The sequence below is a fragment of the Balaenoptera borealis genome (genome assembly GCF_965194805.1).
Source record: "Balaenoptera borealis genome assembly, chromosome: 12".
Classification (NCBI taxonomy): Eukaryota; Metazoa; Chordata; class Mammalia; order Artiodactyla; family Balaenopteridae; genus Balaenoptera; species Balaenoptera borealis.
The window spans coordinates 40019238-40040413 of record NC_138869.1 but is presented as its reverse complement, the minus strand read 5'-3'; the positions used below and the strand labels follow the sequence as shown (position 1 = coordinate 40040413).

The following is a 21176-nucleotide window of genomic DNA, read 5'->3' as shown; positions in this document are numbered from 1 at the left end:
GGTGGAGAGGCGTGGCCCTGAGTCACTGCCTGCAGCGTCCTCTTCACCTACCCACCTTGGACCCCGGCACAGAATGCCAGCCTGTCTAGGAGGCCTCAAGTGTCGGATTTCTTTAGGAGAGGGTGATGGGGAGGCCCCCTTTACAGAGTGAGACAAGCTGGCCCACCCCAGACTTTTTTTTACACCACGTGCATCCACGGGCTACTGATACCAGTGCTGAGTCGGTACGCCTCCCCTCTGCTCGTGCTCCCGCTTCTCCATCCAACCTCCGGCTGGGACCGAACCCCCGTCAGAGCAAACTTAGACTACGGTCATCCTGGCAAAAAAGCCCAGTCTTCACACATGGAGTCTTAGGTCCTTGAAATTGGTTCAAATACAGCAAAAGCAGACTGAAAAGCCCCGTTTTGAAAGGAAAACACCTGTGGGGCACAACATAAAGCATGGAGATTTCAGAGTGTCTGCTCTGAGCCAACCTGGTAAACTTCTGAAGACCAACAGAAGCCCTCTGCTCTGCTGAGCCCCCAGAACGATGCAGCCACGCAGCTAGGGCACCCGGGGCAGACACTCATTCACTGCCCACCTGCCCGGCTCCACAGACCTCAGAGCACCGGGGAAGGACTGGCACAGCCCAGGTCAGGATGGAGAGGCCCGAAGCGCACCTGTGCAAGGGGAGCTCATTCACCCCCCGGGCAGGGCAGTCTCACCACCCCTCCCCGCAGGGCTTCCTGCCTCCAGTCTTGGTCCCCTGATCGAACACTCTGGCTCCCTACCTGCCGCACAAGCACATTCCCATTCCTCACGCTGGATCACAAAGCACCTTGCCCAGCTAGCTCAGACCTTTGCCCGTACCTACTTCTTGTCATTCCGTCCTACCCTCCGGAATATATGCTCCTCTGGCCACAATAAATTTCACATTAGTACCCAAATGCCAAATCACATGACTACAACTGCTCAGGAGCAGCTGCTTCTGCCTGAAACGCTGTTTGTCATTCACCTAATGTTCACTGCGCTCTTACAACCCGACAGGCCTTGTGCCAGATTCTAGGGACACCTAGAGAAGCGATGGGCTTCCCCTCTGTCCTCCATCTAGTCAGCTTTCAAAGCTCCCTCCAGGACGCCCCCAAGAGCTAAACCAACTGTTCCAAGTCCTCACAGGGCTTTGTCAATGCCTCAATCTCAGAATTTATCGCAGAGTGCTACGATGGGCTGTGCAGGCTGTCACCTTCCTTGCCCACAAGTCTGAAGACCTCAGCCATTTCTGTAGCCCCCATCCCACAGCACAGTGCAGGTGCAAAGTGAGTGCTGTGGGCTGCCTAGGACACAACCTTGCCTCCAGGCTCCTATTTATGACCACCAATCTCCCTGAAGTCCAAACATTTGAACTCAGGAAACCTGAAAATAAGGGGAGGTGAGGTTCTCCCTGGGAGGTCTGGCTACTCCTACAGAAGTTTCTTGGTGGCTTAGCCAACACTTCCCTTGCTCTTTGGCGACAGGCAGGGATTCAAACGTCTTGATGCTTAAAGGTCGACGACCAGGCCCACACGTCCTTGACAGCTTCCCTGGAACAAGGCAGCTCCTCCCTTTCCTGTCTTTCTCCACTGACAGAGGGGCTACAGGAGGCGAGCCACCCCCAACAGATGCTCCAGCTCCCGGGCCTAGGAAGGCCCATGGGACAGCAGGAATGGGTCCAGGCTGGATGGGAGCTGTCAGCCTCCTCTCCCTCCCGCTGGCTGGCACTGTGACTCAGCACTCAAGAGAAGGACAGATGCAAACACAAGACCAGACCCCTCCTGGGTCAGCGGCACGAGGGCTCGGCCCTACCTCAGACTCCGACTCCTCGTGGGATGCGGCCCTTCGGTAGCGGACCTTGCTGCCATTCCTCGAGTCCTGGTTGGCTCCCCTTTCTTCTAGTTTAGCTTTCGTCCTTCCCTTTCTCATGAGGAAATTGTCCACTACCCAAAACATCAGAGCCTGGGGGAAGGAAAATGCAGGTTACTCCGGGATAAGCCATTTGTGAAACCAAGCTGAGCAGCCCCACACCCATCCTTCTCACCCCTGCTCCAGATCACAGCATCGAGAACCAGGGAAAGGAAAACATCATCCAGGCCCCCTGCTCTCTCTCTCAGCAGTCTACGAAGAGATTCCCAATCTCTATGTCCCTTCTTCTGTTTCACCCCAAGGGGTTCTGTGGTGGTGACTGATGGGGACAGCCTGCCCCGGTTGCCGCAGCAGTTGGCAGAGCGGGGCCTGAACCAAGGTCTCCGGACTCCTGGTGGGGGCTCCTCCCCTGGGCCGAGCAGTTGGCCGGCACACCTGCCACATCTGTCATCCCCAGGTTCCTTTACCGTTTCTTTTCTTATTTCTTAATTTCTAGCCAGAGTGCTCATGAGTTTCTCTTGGAGCCCTGCGGTCAGGAATAAACGACGGGGGTGAATTCCTGACGATCTTAATCTAGAAGCTGCTGTTACACACGGGGCAGGGAGGGCAAGACAAAGATCCCAGGACCCTTCATTTTGCACAGAGGCCCCAGAGCAGGGATGTGCATGTTGAGGAAGCAATCCTGCCATTTCCAGGTCCGGGGTGGGGATGGGAGGTGGCAAATGCTTGCATGGAGGGACCCGAGGGCTATAACGTGTTTTCTCCATCAGACTCAGAATTCTGACAGACGCGGGAAGGCAGGGGGCAAACAGGGGTAAAAAATGCAACAAGGCACTGACATTGACAAAGAAGGGGACGATCAGCATGACGATGGCCAGCTTCAGGTCTGGGTTTTCAATGGGATTCAACAGGGCCACCTGTAAAGAGAAGCAGACTCAGTGAGGGCAGGGGAGACCCCAGAGAAAGTTCGGGGCGGGGGTGGGGGAGTGGGGGGGTGATGCGGCACTGGAAATCACCCACGAGGCCTTGCGAGGGGGCTTAGCTTAGACACTCCCCCCAGAGCCCTGATGAGAACAGCACCTCACACCCAGGGCCGCACAGTCCCCAGATCTGACTGCTAACAAGGGACTGACCCCCTTGGAGACCACTGGGAGCAGTTAGTGCTTGAGCTCCAGTCCTGGTGCGGACTTGAGAAGCGAAGCGACGCGGGGATGGGGGACAGGGGTGGGGCGGGAAGCACTTTACGAAGCAGGCACAGGGTGGGGTTGGAAGTGTGAGAAGAGAAGGAGGTCGGTGGGCGCTCATCACAGCTACTAGCAACGAGGTGCCGACCACTTTCTAACAGAAACCCTGCACCCCAACCGCCTCCTCAAGGGCAACAGCTCCCAAAAGCCTTGGTTTATTTTCTTAAAAAAATAAATCTCAGCCACAAATAAAACCAAAGCAGGCCAGGATCTGAGTTACTTGTCCCCGAAGTCTCTTTGGCTGGTTTCCTGTGGGCAGTGGAAGCTTAACTGCACAGCCCTGGGGCCAGAGGGCAGGGTTAGGAACCATGGGAACCTGTGACCAGCCACTGCCTGTGGCACCAAAAGGCTCGACTAAACCACTGGCCAAGACAGGTGTATGAGGAAGCACCTGCAAACGTAGAGAACACCCGCTGACAACACTTACAGTTAACCGACCACCATAAGCAAGCCCAGGGTGGGGACTGTATTTTCATGGGCTTTATATATTCCAAGGCTTAATCTAGAGCAGACGTGTATGGCCGAAGTGGAAGGATGCTACGTAAAAAACTGACAAGTTACTGCTCTTGATAGGCAGCCAGGAGCTGCCCCATCAGAACCAATCCAGGTGCATTCATGGAGTTAAAAAAAACAACAACAACCAGTTTGGTTTCCCAGTAGGGCTGGGGTGGGGAAGCACTGTCTTGCTTAGCGTCTCGAGGAGCTGGTAAAGAAGGGAACAAGAGGCAAACCTTCTTCCACTGAAGTATGAGGAGGACAATGAAGACGACAGATTTTTCAAAAATCATGATCACGATGTAAAGGGCACACTGTCCAACCCAGGCTCCGCACTGCAGAGGGTCTCCTGCAGGGAGAGCGGGCTTGGTCACGCGGGGCGCAGACACCAATGCCCCGCCCCCCCCACTGCCCACAGCTCCTGTGAGCCCTCACACCCCGCCCCACCCCAGAGCTCCTGAATGAGCCCTCCAGAGCACCAAGAATCAGCTCGGCCGAACAAACAAATGTGGGTGTTTTAAACAAAATCAGAGAATTCCTAATTTGGAGATACCTAAGTGGCCTTTCTTTCAAGACAGCCCAAGATATAATTACAAAGCACTAAAGTTAGTAAGTGCCCACTGCTGGAGCTCAGAAAAGCTGACTCTTTTTGTCCACTGGCAGCTGAGGCTGTGTTAAGCAAGACTGCTATTATTATCCGTTGTTGATTTTTCCAGTGGCTGTAGTGCTACCCGTCCTTTCCCCCGTCCATGAGCGGCCTGAGGGTTTGAATCATGTAGGCAGCAAATGACCTCTTTGTTTGTCTCTTACCCCCGGCCCACCCGCTCTCCCGGCCATTTCTGTTGCCCTCAGCCCTGAAAGCAGAAACCTGACTCTGGGGAAATTCAGATTCTGTCTAGGGGGGCACCCCAAAACACCTTGGGCTGGGGACATGGAAGAAAAGAGAGGAGCCTCCAAGGTGAGGAGGGGCTGTGACAAAGGTCCGTCTGTGATCCCACTGGTCACTGCTTGAGAAACAGCACAGCAATCGCAGGAATCCAACAGTCCGCACTGGGGGACACTCAGTGCCTCCAGAAAGTTTCAAAAGGGACTTGATGCAGGGTGGAGGACCCCTCCAGGGAACATCCTACATCCTCAGTGACAGGCAGAACCCATGGGATGGGTGAGTCCCTGGGGAGCCACAAACGCCTCCAGAGCGGGAGACCCAGGGGAGAGTGGGGGGGTGGGGGGACGCCGCCAGGGGCCACTCTGGAAGCCCTGCCGGAGCTGTGTGACCACGTTGGCCCGGAGGGGGCTAGAGAGTAACACTGCAGGGGAGACAAAGGCCCCAATCCAGGCTGTGAGGAGAATCTGGCCTCCAGAGGAACCTCTGGCTTCTCATTTGATTCTGCAGTTTCTGCAGCAATCCCTGTCCAGCATGGGTGCCGGAGGCCCGCAGCCTTGCCAGCTGTATGTGGTGGAACCCCAGTGGACACCTTCCAGCAGCTGTAATGGACACAACCCCAGGCCATTCCTTTTTCTGGAAAACCTCTGGAGAAGTGCACAGAAAATATGCAGAAAGACATCACTGCCTCTTCTGCGGTGTCCTATTTACTTTCACATTTGAGGCAAAAAGCCATTTCAGAAGTGCAATCTCTCCTAACTAGATTTTTAATGGAGTTTTGTAATCCTTTCGGTAAACTACCTGACATTATTGAGGAAAGTCCTCAAAAACAGCAGCTGAAAATACTTGTTAAAAACTGTTAAGTGAAACGGGGGACAGTCAGACAGAAGCACTGGTAGGATTGGAACTAGTGTGTCTGAAAGTCAACACGAGTTAACATTTAATATCAAAAGAAAATACACTTGCTCAGAGCATGCTCACTCCATTTGCTCCAAGTTTTAAGTGGCCGACAGAAAAAGAAGATGCTTTTCCTTCTCAGGGGGCCTCACACTGCCCCCTGAACTCCACTGCTCTGAGTTCCAGAGCCACAACTTAGAGGCAGCTACCTCTGTTTTTCATGTAGATGCTTGAGTAAGAAAGTCTAAAAACACGGTGAGGACTTCCCTGGTGGCACAGTGGTTAAGAATCCGCCTGCCAATGCAGGGGACACGGATTCCAGCCCTGGTCTGGGAAGATCCCATAAGCCACGGAGCAACTAAGCCCGTGCACCACAACTACTGAGCCTGTGCTCTAGAGCCTGCGTGCCACAACTACTGAGCCCATGCGCCACAACTACTGAAGCCCACATGCCTAGAACCCGTGCTCCGCAACAAGAGAAGCCTCCACAACAAGAAGCCCATGCACCACAACGAAGAGTAGCCCCCACTCGCTGCAACTAGAGAAAGCCCATGCACAGCAACGAAGACCCAACGCAGCCAAAATAAATAAATAAATAAATAAACAAACAGATAAATACATGGTGGAAAAAAAAAGTATAAAGTCACATGTGACCCCACTCTCACACACCGTTTCCTCCAAGCATCCAGCCCTCGCAGCCACAGCTGGAGTGAGCGCACATGTGCTGGTTTTTCTGATTTGTTTCATTTGAGAGCCTGTCCACAGCCTCGTCTTTTAAGGACAGACAAGCCAGGCATTCTCGTGTGCTCTGCTTTTTACCACACTGGACACACTGAGGTGCGTGGGCGTTTGTTTTTGTTGGATTATTTCCTCAGGATAAATCACAGGGATGGATGGGACTAAAAGGATGGAACACTCTGTATCTAGAGAGGCCTCCGGAGGGAGTACAGGGACAGGGGCGGGCAGCAAAGCCCACACACCACTGGTGCCCAAAGGACAGAGACCTCTTTTTCAGGGCTTCTGCCTAAGGAAGAGCAGCCTGGTCTTCAGACTGCAGACACCACGTACTCCCTGGACCCTGGCTCGCCCCTCAGGGCTGTGTGGTCTATTCCCCACGGCCCATGTTCTTGTTAGCAAGTTCACCTTCTCTTCTAGGGACCATGGAAACACCTAGAAAACAAGCCCCTTTTCTTCTCTCACCTGAGAAGAGAGCTCTGTGGCCTACCTGGAACTACTGCCTCAAGCAGATGGGCCGGTTAACAGGTGCAATAGGTAGAATAATGTCCACAACCTAATCCCCAGAACCTGTGACTATGGAGCTACTGTGGCAGAGGCTCAAGGCTGCAAGTGGATTAAGGCTGCTGATCAGCTGACTAAGAGAGAGCATCCTGGCCTATCCAGGTGGGCCCAATGTGATCACAAGGGCACTTCAGAGTGGAAGGAGGTGGGGGAAGGTCAGAGTGATATGATATGAGAGGAACTCAACCTGCATCTGCTGGCCCTGAAAATGGAGGAAGGGGCCACGAACCAAGGAATGTAGGTAGCCTCCAGAATCTGGAAAAAGCAAGGAAACCGATTCTCCCCTCAGAGACTCCAGAAGGAACCAGTCCTGCCGACACCCTGGTTTTAGTCCGTGAGACCCATGTCAGACTTCTGAACTACAGACAGTAAGATAATAAATTTGTGTTGTTTTAAGCCACTAGTTTTGTTGGTAATTTGTTATAGCAGCAAGAAAAGACAATAGAAATTGACAGAAGTAGAAACCAGGTAACTGACATCCACTATCCTTCCTCAGCCTGGGGAGGGAGGACCCAGACAGTCCTCGATAAAGGGCAGCTTCATGTGGAAACACCCTGGCTTGAAGACTCTGGTTCCCAAAGGCAGGGGTGGGATGACCCAAGGGCAGGGGCTGAGGCAGGCTAAGTGGGTGGAGGAGGGTGGCATGGAAACAAGAGGTTTAAACAACCACTGCCTTCTTCCTTTCAATCTCTCTTAAGGATGCAAACAAAACATGCTGGGAATAGGTGGTACCATAATGTCCAGCGTATCAGGACCAGACTTGGCCTCCACTCCCAGGTCACAGAGCGGCATGACTGGCTATGAGTGGCTCTCTCATAGCACTGCTCAGCTACAGTTGAGTCGAAAGCCCTGCCTTCCAGAATGGATCTTAACAGCAAAGAAGAAGCTATGAGCACTGCTCTTGGAGATGGTGGGAGGACTGCATATCCCAGTGTAGTAGCCAAGAGGCCCTCCAAGCTGTGCACTGTCTGGGTGAGCTTCCTGTGTCACTCAACCCCTGTGGATGCCTATCCTATAAATGAGGATGATGTTGCTTTGGTCCATGTGTGCTGTGGTCCATTTCCATCCTCCAAGTTGAGAAGTCAATGACTTGGAGCTTCTCTGCAGCCTTCCCTGGAGACATAGGGGCAGACGCTGTGTGTTGGACACTATCTTAAGTCAGTGATTCATCAGGCATCAAGTAACAAGGCTAAGAAAAGCCCTCCCCTGAGCTCATCTCCCATCAATGGAGACAAACAATTACTTAAGATTTCTAGAAATACCCAAGGCACTCACAGCCAGCTCCACGAACCGGCTCCCCTTTTAAATGTCAGTCCCTTGTGAGTCTTCAGCCATGTAGGAGTGAGCGGCCATCGGGCCCAGAGCCATGAGCTCTTTGGGAGGTGTGACCAGGAAAGGAGAGTGGGATCCAGAATCCCACCGTCGTTCCATCACAGAATCCCTCCTTCTTGTCCCACGTGCCCCTCTCATGGCAAAGACGCCACTGATGTTGTTCCCATGAATGGGAGCTCCTGGCTCCAGACAGCAAGGCCTGCTGTGAAGGTGGGAGACAGCTAAATCCCCAGAGTGGGGCAAGGCCCAAAGAAGCCCCTCTCACCAGCAGCCCCGCTGAGGGCACATCCAGCTGTTTCTCTGGGGGTACCAAGTAAAAGGCACTGCATTTGTGCCCGGAGCCAGCATGAAGGCAGCTTCCTACCCAGGCTGTATCCCACGGGGTGTGACAAGATGGAGTGGGTCAAAGCTGGGTCAGCATCCCCAGGTCACCTGCTTCAAGCTGTGTCTCTGTGAGTTGAGGATTCACCTGGTGTCCCTGGTGACCGTACATGCCAGATGCTGGGGTGGGGGCAGCCCACGGTCAGCAAGGTGACTTGGCCCCGGGGTGGGGGGATGGACACTCCAGTCCTGACCTTGTGAGACCCAGTAGTGGAATGGCCCAGTGACAGGACAAGCACAGACATGCAGCAAAAAGAGGGGCAACTCCCAAACTGAGAGCCGCCTCCCATCTCTCTAGTGAGGTGGGCAGGTGGTATGAGCCTGGTGGGAAATGTGGCAGAGTGAGGTGGCCTTACACCCCTGCAGTTGAGGGCTGGGCCCCTCCCTGCCTCTAGGGTGTCTCCTGTCTCCTAGTAGCCTAGGCAGCAAAGCAGGCACCCACCTGCCTCGGGCATGTGGCAGGAGGTTGGAGCTCAGGCTCCAGAACAAGCCTCTCCACCACACAGAGGACAAAGTCACCAGCTCTTGAACCTTCTTCGAACCCACTGGCCTGGAGGGCTGTATGGGGCAAGGAGCAGAGCCCCCTCCAGGAAGCCCCCTCCACAGCCCTGGCTAGCGTCCGTGGTACGTTACCATATTCGCCAAAACGCAGGGACTCCCACTGCTGCCACTCCACCAAGACGCTGACGGCGCGCACGCCCATGTAGATAAGCAGCATGCCCACGGTGGCGTCCAGGAGGAAGTTGATGAGGTACCTGTGAGGAGAGGGCACAGTGGCACCATCAGGAAACACTACCCAGGGAGCTGGGCCCATGTGCTTCCCGGGCCAAGGTCAAGGCTGGGGACCCAGCACTGTTTGGTCCTGTTCTGGGAGGTGGGAGCCTCCAGTGTGCCTGTGCAAGAGGCTGCAGGGCTCACCTCCGGGAGCCCAGGAAGGCCTCACGCCCCGGGACACTGCACTGCTCAAAGTGGGTGGAGGAGCGACCAAGAAACTCGAAAGCCCTCAAGTGTTCCTGCCAAACGAAGACTGGGACAGAGTGCCTGGAAGCAGCCAAGGAGGCCGGTAGGAAAACAGAACTTAATCGATAAAAATAATTTGTGCCATAACTGTTCACTCCCTGGAGGCCCAGCCCTCGCAAGGCCCCGAGACAGTGCTGCTGCAGCAGAGTTCAGGAAATGGCCCCGGGGTTTCCTAGACCAAAGAGGGCAGGGCCACGTGGCCCTTGCTCATCCCTGTGCTTCAGAGCCTGCCATGGAAGCAAGCACAAGTAAATATTTCTAAAGAGAGAGCTTAACCTCCCATGGAAAAGGCAAGATGATGGAGGAAGGAGAGGAGGGTCAGTAGAGCATGCCCACCCTGACCTCTCGTTCTTGTGGGGTCTGTTTCCATCTGTCCGACACACACCCCTTCCCTCACCAAGGAAAGGCCCCTGGCTCACTGGCCTTCCCTCGAGGGCCCTGAACACAGGCTGCAGCTCTCCAGACAAAGCAGGAGACAAGCAGTCACGGGGTCAGGTGCTCGCCCTCCAGATGCCACATGGCTAGGAAACCCCCCTAGGGAAGCTCCGGATACCACAGACCAACTGCGGCACTGCTGAGTTGCTCAGGCTTGAGACATTTTATGCAGGCCCATGGCCCCAACCCCTAGGCCCAGCCTCAGCGGCCTCAGTGACATGCACAGCACTCTGAAACCTAGGGAGCATGTGCTGAGGGGGGAAGGGGGCGGCTGCCAGTGCCCTGGAGTGGTGAGAAAACCAGAGGGAGGGGACGGCCTGTTCTTCCTGCCTGCCCTTCCTCTTTAAAATCACAAGGGGTCACTCTCAGACCACAGACCAGAGAAGGCATAGCGACTGCTTCCCAGGCAGTTTCTCCAAGTTCACAGCTGAGCTCTGGCCCTAGGCTAAAGCTGCTCTCAGATGCTTAAACTGCATTGGTTTCAAGTGGTTCTGACATCTGGGACCCATCCTGAAAATATCAAGAGAAACTGATAAACATGCAGGCATTAGTTCATTCACCCCTAACCAAACATTGATTCAAGCCTACTGTGTGCCAGGCCTTGGGAATAAAGACAGAAAGCTCTAGACTCTGTACTCAACACAGGTGAGACTGGCAGCCAACAGGGTATCCTGTGGGTCCCGGAGCCAGACTGGCTCAGTTCAAATCCCCGCTCCATCACTCTTGAGCTGTGTGAACTCAATTAAGTTATATAAATCTCTCTGTGCCTCAGTTCTCTAACTGTAAATGAGGATAATCCAAGTATCTATATTGCAGGGCTGTTATGAGGATCAAACGAGTCAACGTACGTGAACAGTGCCTGCCACGTATTAAGTGCTACACAAATGTGCCGTTAGAATCAGAGCTCCTCGGATGTCACAAAAGCCAAACTCCCACCCAGAGCAGTATCCCCAGCACGGGGCACCCCTGCAGCCACAGGAAGTTGTTCACCCTCCTCTGTTCGTACATTTCTCCTCTCCCTGAACTGACTGGCTTCCCTTCTAGGTCTGTAGAGTACCAAGATGCCGCAGGTCCAGCCCAACCTTTCCCCCATTTGTAAAGAGTCACAGGGCTATTCACGGATGATGGGGCTGGAATGGATCCTGCTGCAGCACTTGCTCTTCCACAGGCCAGGACCTCTCCACTCTGTGGGGCAAGGCCTGCTCTGCCTGCCTAGTCTCCCCCCAACAGCTGTTCAACTGACTGCTGGAGCTCACATGTCTTTCCTATGTTTTAATGACAATATCCTCTGATTGAGCTATTAACATCTTCATTGGCAAGTGCCTCTATGACTTCCAACGTTGCATGTACTCATCATCTCATGAAACCTTCATGGTGATCCTGGGGATCTGGATGAGGAAACAGAGGCTCAGGGAAGTTGAGCTGCCTTCTCGCTGATTGGCCTCCCATTCAAGGGCTCTTTTCACCACACCTAACTCCATTTTGGGCCTTTTCTCCTCTGGCTAAGCACTCGAGATCTGTCAGCAGTCCCCTCTCCATCCCAGCTGTGATTCAGTTTGTCAAAGTCCACCAGTGACCAAGGCGACACCAGGAGACAGGGTTCCTCACCCCAGTGCCTCCAGGGTGAGCAGCTGGCTCTCAGCATATCCCGGCCAACCAAGACAATCCGCCAGAGGATGACGCAAGCTTGCTGCTGGGCTCAAGGGTTAGAAGGACAAGGCCCTTTCCTAACCAACTCCCCTATGGGAGGATCGCCCTTCCAGTCCCCTGCTGTGGGACTACACCCTAACAGATTACAACCTATCCAGGTCTTAGGGTAAAAAACCCTGGGGAGGGAAGACTTTACAACCTCCTTCTGAATCGGGACCTGAACTAAATCTCAAAACTACACAGTCACCAAACAAGAGAAGCTTAAAGGAATCTTCCAGTCCAAATGGTCTTAAATATACACTGAACCTCTTGGCAAGGGACTCACCAGCCCTCCACCCTACTCTCCCTCAGAGGCATGGCAGGGCTGGGGGGCATTCCAGGCAGAGGGCAGTGCGAGCAAAGGCAGAGAAGCAGGAGACAGCTGGTGGGGTTGAGGGCCACCAGGAGCAGCCCAGCATGGCTGGAGCACTAAGTTTGAGCGAGGAAGGAAGCAGATGGAGCCAGGACAGGGAAGGGGAGCACCCTCTTCTACTCCATCTGCTAAGAGTGGCACTGTTCGGGTGCTGTCAGCAAGGAGGACAGGTATCATGGCCCAACTGGGGTTTTAGGCAGACAGCTCTGGGGGCTGTGTGGAAGGCACACTGCCTGCACTGACAAGGCAGAACCACCCATGGTCTTCAGGTCAAAGAGGTCAATGATGGTCAACGAATGGTCAACAATGGCTTTGACCCTGAATGGCTGACACCACAGAGAAGCCCCTATGTGTACTGCTCCAGCACAGACACTCCTTCGGGGCATTATGCTGCTCGGCCAGGGGCTGCTTGGAAACTGGGAGACACAAGGGCACTAGAAGGCCAAGGGACAGAACTTAGGTTGACTAGCAGAAAGCCAGAGCACAGGGCAACTGTCACTGGGCAAAACCCTAACACCCAGCACGCACACAGCAATCTCTCAGATGAGCACAGAGACGAAGGGGAGTTGCCCCCTCCCCAAGCTAGAGGGAACATGACTGGCAGCAGAAAGCAAGGCATGGAGGGGCAGGTGATGTTTGCACTCAAATATGGGCCACTTACAGTGAGCAAGGGTCCTCTTCAGTGAGATCTGCTAGGTATACATTTGCAAAGTGGATGAACAGCATTCCTATGGCTTGTTTGGAAGTGTCTAAAAACCTGTACAAAATAGAATGAGCACTTGTTATCACTCTGACAGGAAGGTAATAACCAATTTGGGGAAAATGATAAGTCTGCAACAGGAAAAAAAGAAAAAAGCCACTGGGGAGACCCCAAACTTCCAGTTACTAGTCACCTCTTCCTGGGACACTGGGACTAACTCAGGCTTGGCGTTTCAGCCCCCTTTCAAAACCATAACACTGCATCCCTGAAAGGCCACTGATTAATAACACAGATTTAAACACACGAAACACGTTTAAAATGTGTTTTCACTTTTTCATTTTTGTTACTTCAAAACAAAATGCCTGAACACAGCTCTGGATGGGGTCCGAGGTGCCTCTACTTTAAAGAGCTCCCAACCGACTTCACACACAAGCTGAATGATGTGCAAGCTTAACGAGACTTGCACTCATCCAGCACTGCCTCTGGAACCCTAAACAACCTTCAGCTGTTGCCGCTTAAACAACGGGCTCGTCTGGGGCAGACAAACTTTTCTGTAAAGGGTCTGAGAGTAGATATTTTAGGCTGCGGGCCATCGTCCTCTGCAGCAACTACGCACTCTGCTGCTGCACTGTAAGAGCAGCCGGTCACTAGCGACCCACTGACACTTTATTTATGGAGACAGACAGCAGTCAGATTGGGCCTGCGGGCTACAGCTTGCCAACCCTTGGACTAGAGGACAGGAGTTTCAGAAAAGAAAAAACAAAGTTGGTAGTCTTTGGGACAGGTGGCAGGAGCACTGTGGAGATAACGTGGGCCCTCAGTTTCTCCTCGGCCGTGAACACCTGGGGACCACTCACAGTCCGTGGTCGAGGAACCTTTGGATTATGGTCGCCTCTCTTGGCCTCCCAGGCTGGGCATTCAGAATTGGGCCAGGCCACTGACGGGGGTGATAAAGGGGCACACAGGCATGGGTCTCAGGGCTGGAACAGACCTTAGAGATTATCCAGACCAACCCTGCAACTGAGGCTTGAAAATCATTTCCTAAAATCATGGCAAAGTAGGAGCTGCCAAAGGGGATTGTGTGTAAAACCCAACTCCACATTCCCCCAGGTCCCCCACCCAAGCTAGATACCCAGACTTGAGAGAAACCGACTGGTGGAAAATAAAAACGAATTATCAACACTGAGAAATAATGCACTGAAGATCAATCAAGAATATGCTTATAATTTTATTAAGGGGCCTTTATCACAGAGATTTATCGGAAGTTTCCTCTGGAGGGAAAGTAGCTATTGTTAGGACAGGTACAAGGAAGACGGCTTCTTTTTTTTTTTTTTTTTTTTTTTTAAAGAATTATTTATTTATGGCGTGTTGGGTCTTCGTTTCTGTGCGAGGGCTTTCTCTAGTTGTGGCAAGCGGGGGTCACTCTTCATCGCGGTGCGCGGGCCTCTCATTCTCGCGGCCTCTCTTGTTGCGGAGCACAGGCTCCAGACGCGCAGGCTCAGTAGTTGTGGCTCACGGGCCCAGTTGCTCCGCAGCATGTGGGATCTTCCCAGACCAGGGCTCGAACCCGTGTCCCCTGCATTGGCAGGCAGATTCTCAACCACTGCGCCACCAGGAAAGCCCTTCTTCTTTTTTTTTTTAAAGCCTGATTTCCTTTTTTTTTTTAAAAATTAATTAATTAATTTATTTATTTTTGGCTGTGCTGGGTCTTCGTTTCTGTGTGAGGGCTTTCTCTAGTTGTGGCAAGTGGGGGCCACTCTTCATCGCGGTGCGCGGGCCTCTCACTATCGCGGCCTCTCTTGTTGCGGAGCACAGGCTCCTGACGCGCAGGCTCAGTAGTTGTGGCTCACGGGCCTAGTTGCTCCGCGGCATGTGGGATCTTCCCAGACCAGGGCTCGAACCCGTGTCCCCTCCATTAGCAGGCAGATTCTCAACCACTGCGCCACCAGGGAAGCCCCTGAAAGATGGCTTCTTGAGGGCATTATGTTGTCCTGAGGAGCTGGCTGTCTCCTTCTAAGTGATTTATTTTTTTTGAGTTTTGTCTTTGGAAGCTATGTCTGAACCTTTAACCACCATTTCTATGACGGAAAAACTGCTGCCACAAGGTCATCCTGGGACTAAGAAAGACTAGTTTTGGGGAGAGGGGCATTTACATGGTACATCTGACTTATCTCCAAATTTAGATTATTTTTTTGCTTACGCATAGAGAGTCCAAAGATTTAACATAGTCCAACAACAGGCAGACATAACTAACAAAGCCTGCAGCATGGACTGATACATCTGTATCAGCTTCCACCTCCTAAAACTAGACAGCAGTTATGACAGAATCGCCACCATCTGGCTGTCACTAGCCCTATAGTGGGCTCAACAGTTATCTGGAGAAACAGAAGTGCTTTCATATTATACACAGTTCCTGATGATTAACTGGACTAATGGATTTCAACACTTTATGTTATGTATAATTGCTCACATTCCATGCCCCGCCCCCCCAAAAAAACCCAAATAGTCAAAAGCATTCTAGGAATGAGTTAATATTTAAATACGCACCATATCCTCCAAGGACGTCTTTCATGCTTTGGTTCTCTGAAGCGTTTGACTGAAAGAAAAGACAGATATTCAGTACCTTTCTACAGTGATAAGGAAGCGAAGTGCATTTAACAAGCTGGGGGTTCTCAGCACACTCAGTGTTTAAACCACTGAGTCAGGGTACTTGCTCTTTAACATGGGATGATGTGCAAGAAGCCATGAAGGTCTCAGAGGCCCTGTTGCTACGGACCAGTAGAGACTCTTCTGAACTGTCTACTTAGGAAGAATGGCTCCTCACAGCATGTGGAAAATTGTATTTTCTTCTTTGTGACAAGGGTCTCTCAGACAGGGACTGGAAACCGCAAAGGGGAATGTAGCTACTTCTAAGTTCAGGATCCAACGACAAATCCATCCATCTGCCCACCCACCCAAACGTTCACAGAGTACCTGCTCCAAGCCAGGCGCTGTGGAGACAAAGGCAGAGGCAGCTGTAGAGGAGGGCAGACACGTACCCACAAGGGTGGCGAGTGCTCGAGAACAAATAAGTCTGAGGCAGAGTGAAGGCGGGAGCCCGCCTGCCTGCCTGGAGGAAGGGCACCAGTCAGGAAGGTGGCCAAGCCCAGTCCTGGGGACTGGGGACGAGGCTAGCAAACGGACCAGGGAGGGGAGAGAACAGCCGTTCTGGACAGAGCACACACCATGAGCTGACAGGTACAAGGACATGACGTGACAGAGTGTGTGTGGCATAATTTGATTTGGCTTTAATATAGCAGGTAACAAGGGAGACAGGTTGAGCAGCGTCCTGAGTGTCAGGCCAAGGAGTCTGGAATGAATCCTGCTGGGAAGGAAAAGCCAGGGAAGAGACCTAAGCAGAGGCAAAGAAACGGTGGGAATGGCAGAAAAGCGGCTCTGAATTGTGTAGATGGTGGGTTTCTGGGGGTGGAGAGGACTGAGCAAGGACGCTGGTTGTGTCCCAGCACCAGGCAGTGGCACTCCCAGCACAGGACAGTGGAGGCGGGACGCTCATTCAGCAACAGCCTGACCATGTCGAATGGCAAAGGGCTCCCCAGACTGACATCTTCACCTCGGGTGGGTCTGAGACATAACCATTTACACTGAAGGAAACAAAAAAGTTCTAAGTGTCTTGTCCTCCACTGAAGCCCTAGGCAGACTTATTTCCACAACGACTCTATCTACTAAAACAAACAATGCAAGTGCCGCATGTGTGATGTTCTCCCACACAAAAGTACCGAGGAAGAAACAGACACGACAGTAGCAGGCAAGAACAGACTTCTGGCAGAGCCCCAAGCTGCAATGAGGATGCAGGAAGAGGAAGGCAGGGAGAGAGAAACGGGTGCCCAATCAATAAGCCCCACTTCTCTAAATAAATACAGGCAGCCCCTGGTTTGCAAAGCAAGGACTGTCTATGCACAGAAATGAAATGTCTGGTGTTTAGAGACATTTTGACAGAGAGACCAAAAAGCAGGTGAAATTGTGAGGAGGGCTCTCATCCCATTGACACATGACAGATCCAAAACATCAACAAGGCCAAAGAGTCTGGAGTTGAGGGAGGCCCAGAGGTTCTGCAAGCATCCTCTGGTCTGAGGGGCTGGGGGCTCAGGAAGGAGATGCGGAGGGAGCTGGGCCAGGACAAGCCATCTGGAGGGAAAGCCCACAGGCAGGGCCAGAGCACCTCCTGCTCACGTGTTCTTCCCCTCAGGGGAGTCTGTCCCCATCAGCATAAAATAAAGGACACCAAAACATAACCCAAGAAGAATGTCCTCATTCTTAGGAGATACATGCTAAAGTACCAGAATGGGTACAATTTACTTTCAAGTGGTTTAGGGGGAAAATTCTACATTATTTATGATAATTATATATAATAAATATATTATAAATGGTATAACTTATAATGTAATTATAAATAATTACACTATAATTATAAAGGATAACTACAACAAATATAAGTAATTATATATATTTATAATTATATTAATATAATATACAATAAGAGAAGCAAATATGGTGTTATGGGCCAAATTGTATTCCTCCTCCCACCCCCCTAATTCACATGAAGAAGTCCTAACCCCCAGGACCGCAGAATGTGACTACTTGCAGACAGGGTCTTAAAGAGGTAATAAAAGTAAAACAAGGTCCATGGGTGGGCCCTAATCCACCATGACTGGTGTCCTTATAAAAAAAGGAGATTAGGACACACACATAGACTGAGGGGTGACCATGTGAGGACACAGTGAGAAGAGAGCCACCTGCAAGCCAAGGAGAGAGGCCTCAGGAGAAACCAAACCTGCTGACACCTTGACCTGGGACTTGCAGCCTCCAGAACTGTGAGGAAATAAATTTCTGTTGTTTAATACACCCATTCTACACTTTGTTATGGCAGCCTTAGCACACCAATACATGTGGCAACACAGTAATTGATAAACCTAGATGAAGGACATTTGTGTATTCATTAAATTTATTTAGACTTTTTTTTAGGTCTAACATTTTTTGTAATAAAAAGTTGGGAAGAAAACACACTCTAGAAGAATGAACCAGTGCGAGCATTCAGAGGGCAATCCGGCAATATCTATCAAAACTGTTAAAACCCACACCCCTTCACCTGCAGTGCACTGCCAGGTACGTGTTGCACAGGTCTTACTGCAGCACATGCCAAGATGTATATAGGTCTTCACTGTAATACTGTCATAACAAGAACCCAGGAAGAAACCATCAATGTGGGGTCGGGTATATACATCACAGTACGAGGCAACACCATGCAGTTACTAGAAACAAGGTAGATCTGCATGGATTAATATGGGAAGACTTCCAAATTATATTAACAAACTGCAGAATAACATGCCTACCATGATTCTGTTCAGACCCATTTTTAAAGAATACATATTTATGGTGGTATTACGCAGGGGTTTTTTCCCTAGGATATGTAAGTGACTGTTAACAAAGGCGTCCTTTGATGAAAGGAATTATGGGTCAGGGGACCCATAGACTTTTTATATCATTCTGAATGGTTTAAACATTCTTCCATGTTCATATTGTTTTTATTTCAAAAAAAAAAGACAAGCCTGTGTCAGACTTGTATTAATGCAGCAAAGTGGGACATGGGGAGAAGTGATGTGACTCACAGCTGGGCTCTGGTTCAGGAAAGGGAGAGGAAGGGTGTGTGCAGGCTGTCCATGCGCGGGAGCGCCGTACACGGGACTCAGTGGATTCAGATTCTTCTGAAGATCAGACGTGTGGCTCCTGCCTTCTCCCTCTCCATGTCCTACCCCCTTTCCCTAGACTATATGAGTCAAAAATCTATTTTTTCTTTTTTTTAATTAAAGGAAGAAGCATTAAGAAAGCTACTCTAGATCTAATTTGGAAAAGAACAGAAGATCCCGTTCACCCAGCCATGTGTTATTGAGGGGCCTGCTGTGCTATGGGGCCAGTTCGGCAGGAGACGAAATAGACAAAACCCCCACCTTCCTTACATTCAAGGGGGGAGAGAGGAGTAAACACAGAGCATGTCAGGTAGCAACAAGGGACAGGAAAGTAGGAAAGGAGCGCAGGGGCCTGGGAAGTGGGTTTGCAGGGACAGATGAGGAGGCCCGGAAGGTGAGCATCAGTCAGTGAGAATCACCCGTGTCTGCGGAATAGCCGTCAGGCAGAGGCCAGGGATAGGCGGGAGTATGGGACATGAGGTCAGGCCTCCCAGGCCTTGTGGCCCAGGGAGCAAAGGCTCCCCTTTGCCTGCAGTGACGAGGGGGCAGCTGCAGGGCAGGACGGCTGTGACCTACAGTCGAATAGGCTCACCTCTGCTGCTGTGCCGAGCAGCCTTCAGGGAGACCAGTATGAGAACCCACCGCGAGGCAGTGGTGGCTTAGCCAGCTAGCAGCAGGAGAGGACGACAGGAGGTGGGATCCTGGCTGTATCTTCAACACTAAGCTGACAGGACTTGCTGACAGGGTGGATGGGGGGGCGGTGTGAGAGGAAGAGAACAGTGCAGGACGACTCCAGAGCTGGGAACTTACACTGTTCCACTGCACTTCTGGTTCTGGTTTGGTGGTGGTGAGAGGTGGGAAACTGGGGAGACACAAGACTTCTCTGCAGGTAAGAGATGAGGAGCTGCCTCCGGGTCCCTGATGGACGACAAGCCAGGTAACTGTTCCCAAACAGGCCTGTTCCCCACGGGGCTGTGGCACTGCTCCCTCGGAAGCTCCAGAGAGTGATTCAGGCTCAGCCCTCGGACAACCGATCTTTTCTCAATTCCTGGTGCTTCCACAGGGTGGAGAGAACTCAGACGGCGCAAGAGGGCAAAGCAAAGGGCAATCCATCCTTTCTAACGTATCCACCAACGTCCCCTGAGGCCGGAGGGCTAGTGGAGGGGAAGCAGGCACACCTCAAGGGTAGGTCAGGCTCCTGACACTCCGCGACACTGGAGCTGGAACCCAAGGTTGATGGAGCAGCGCCTAAGAGAGGCCCTCGTGGGACAAAGAAGGGGTGGGTGGGTGGGGTAGAGAATGGGGGACAGACAAGGGGGCCGTTGGGGCGCGCAGCCCTCGGGGGGGCTCCCAGCAGGTTGTCTGCCTTCATGCACACACATCCCAGAGACAGGCGTGGGGCCCCATCGCCAGAAAAGCAGTAGTGGCCAATAGCCAGAGAGACGTGCTGTGAGTCCTCTGCTACTATGTGACTTTATGTAAAAAGAAAAAAAGGAGGGGGGCCTCTATGATCTAGCAGGTTGACCTCAAAATTAAACAAGAGAAAACAGGTGGAAGCAGCTGGCACAGAACACGTGCTCAGGAAAGCAAACCACACCCTGCAGGCCCTGTCCTGGACCGTCTTCCCTCTCCTCCCCTTTGTGTCCACTCTTCCCAGTCCTGGGGCTCAGCCACCCCATCCTGTCCTGATCTCTGAGAAGCGTGTGACCTAGGGTCTGCCAGCTGCAACCTGACCTCTCCACACCAGCCTCCCTCTTGCGCCTGCAGGCAGCTCAGGGTTCTAGAAGGGTTCTAGGAATCCCCCCATGTTCTGAGTGTTCCTCTGTGGCTCCCTTCTACCTCCCAATGGCTCTCTCCTCCCTCCACAGGCCCTCCTTCCTCTGCTTGACCCTTGGGGAGAAGCCCCCCCTCTGAGAGTTTCTATGCCAAGGGTTCATCAGCCTCTTCCCCCAGCCCTGACCCCCAGTGACCCTCCAAGTGCAGCCTGGTCCCGCAGAGTCGTGTCTCCTGCCCACCCTGCCAGTCCTGCCTGGCTTCCCCGTTTCTGCATAGAATGGAAGTCTCCTCACCTCTGGGGCCTCCATATTCTCCTCCCCTGACTCTGTCAATCTCCCCCAACAACTCTTCAATTGAGGAGTCTTCTGGATGTGTCCCTTTCCCCATTTCTACCACTGAACTAGTCCAGGTCCTCATGACTGCTTTCCCATGCTAATGAGACTGCCTCTTCACAGGCTTCCCTGCCCCCACTCTTCCCAGTCGCCTTACCCACCCACCTGCCCACCCATTCCCCTCCCCATCCCACCCACAGCCAGCACTTACTCTGTGCTGGGGATACTAAAATGCATAACACAAACACAGTCCCTGCCCTCAAGGAACTTTCAGTGTAATTACACTGCACATCATTTAACTTGCCTGAAACACAGCTCCCTTCTTTTCCAATCTAACTCATTTTTGAATTAAAATACATCTTTTGGAAGAGGTAAATATACGGAGAGTGTATAAAATCCAGAGAGTACATTATTTTGGTTAGAACTTGTAGGGTACATCTTTTTCAATCTCCTTTCTTTCAACTTTATATTTAACGTGGGTCTACTGTAAGCAACATACAGCTAAGTTCCCCCCACTCCAAGTGTGACTGGCAACTGAAGAGTGGTCCTCAAAAAGGTACGTCCAAATCTTCATCCTCAATACCTGTGAATGTGACCTTACTTGGAAAAAGGGTCTTTGCAGATGTAATTGAGTTAAAGGTCTTGAGAAGAGATAATCCTCGATTAACGGGGGGTGGGGGGTCCCTAAGTCTAATTAC

General features: G+C 52.0%; 1 protein-coding gene across 2 annotated transcripts in view; it reads right to left on the bottom strand.

The window, feature by feature from the left end:
- LOC309608372 (store-operated calcium entry regulator STIMATE) overlaps window positions 1-21176 on the bottom strand; it is a 55542-nt gene that overhangs the window by 3603 nt on the left and 30763 nt on the right. Inside the window, exons 2-8 of one of the 2 annotated variants that reach the window (XM_082348253.1) lie at window positions 15174-15222; window positions 12588-12683; window positions 9043-9164; window positions 3854-3966; window positions 2718-2795; window positions 1822-1971; window positions 5-419 (exon numbers count right to left, since the gene is read on the bottom strand). In XM_082348253.1, the coding sequence (XP_082204379.1) occupies window positions 351-419; window positions 1822-1971; window positions 2718-2795; window positions 3854-3966; window positions 9043-9164; window positions 12588-12683; window positions 15174-15222 (677 nt within the window). In that variant the 3' untranslated portion in view covers window positions 5-350. Of the gene's footprint in view, window positions 1-4; window positions 420-1821; window positions 1972-2717; window positions 2796-3853; window positions 3967-9042; window positions 9165-12587; window positions 12684-15173; window positions 15223-21176 lie in introns of those variants that run through there. The other variant, XM_082348252.1, reaches the window with a different exon arrangement.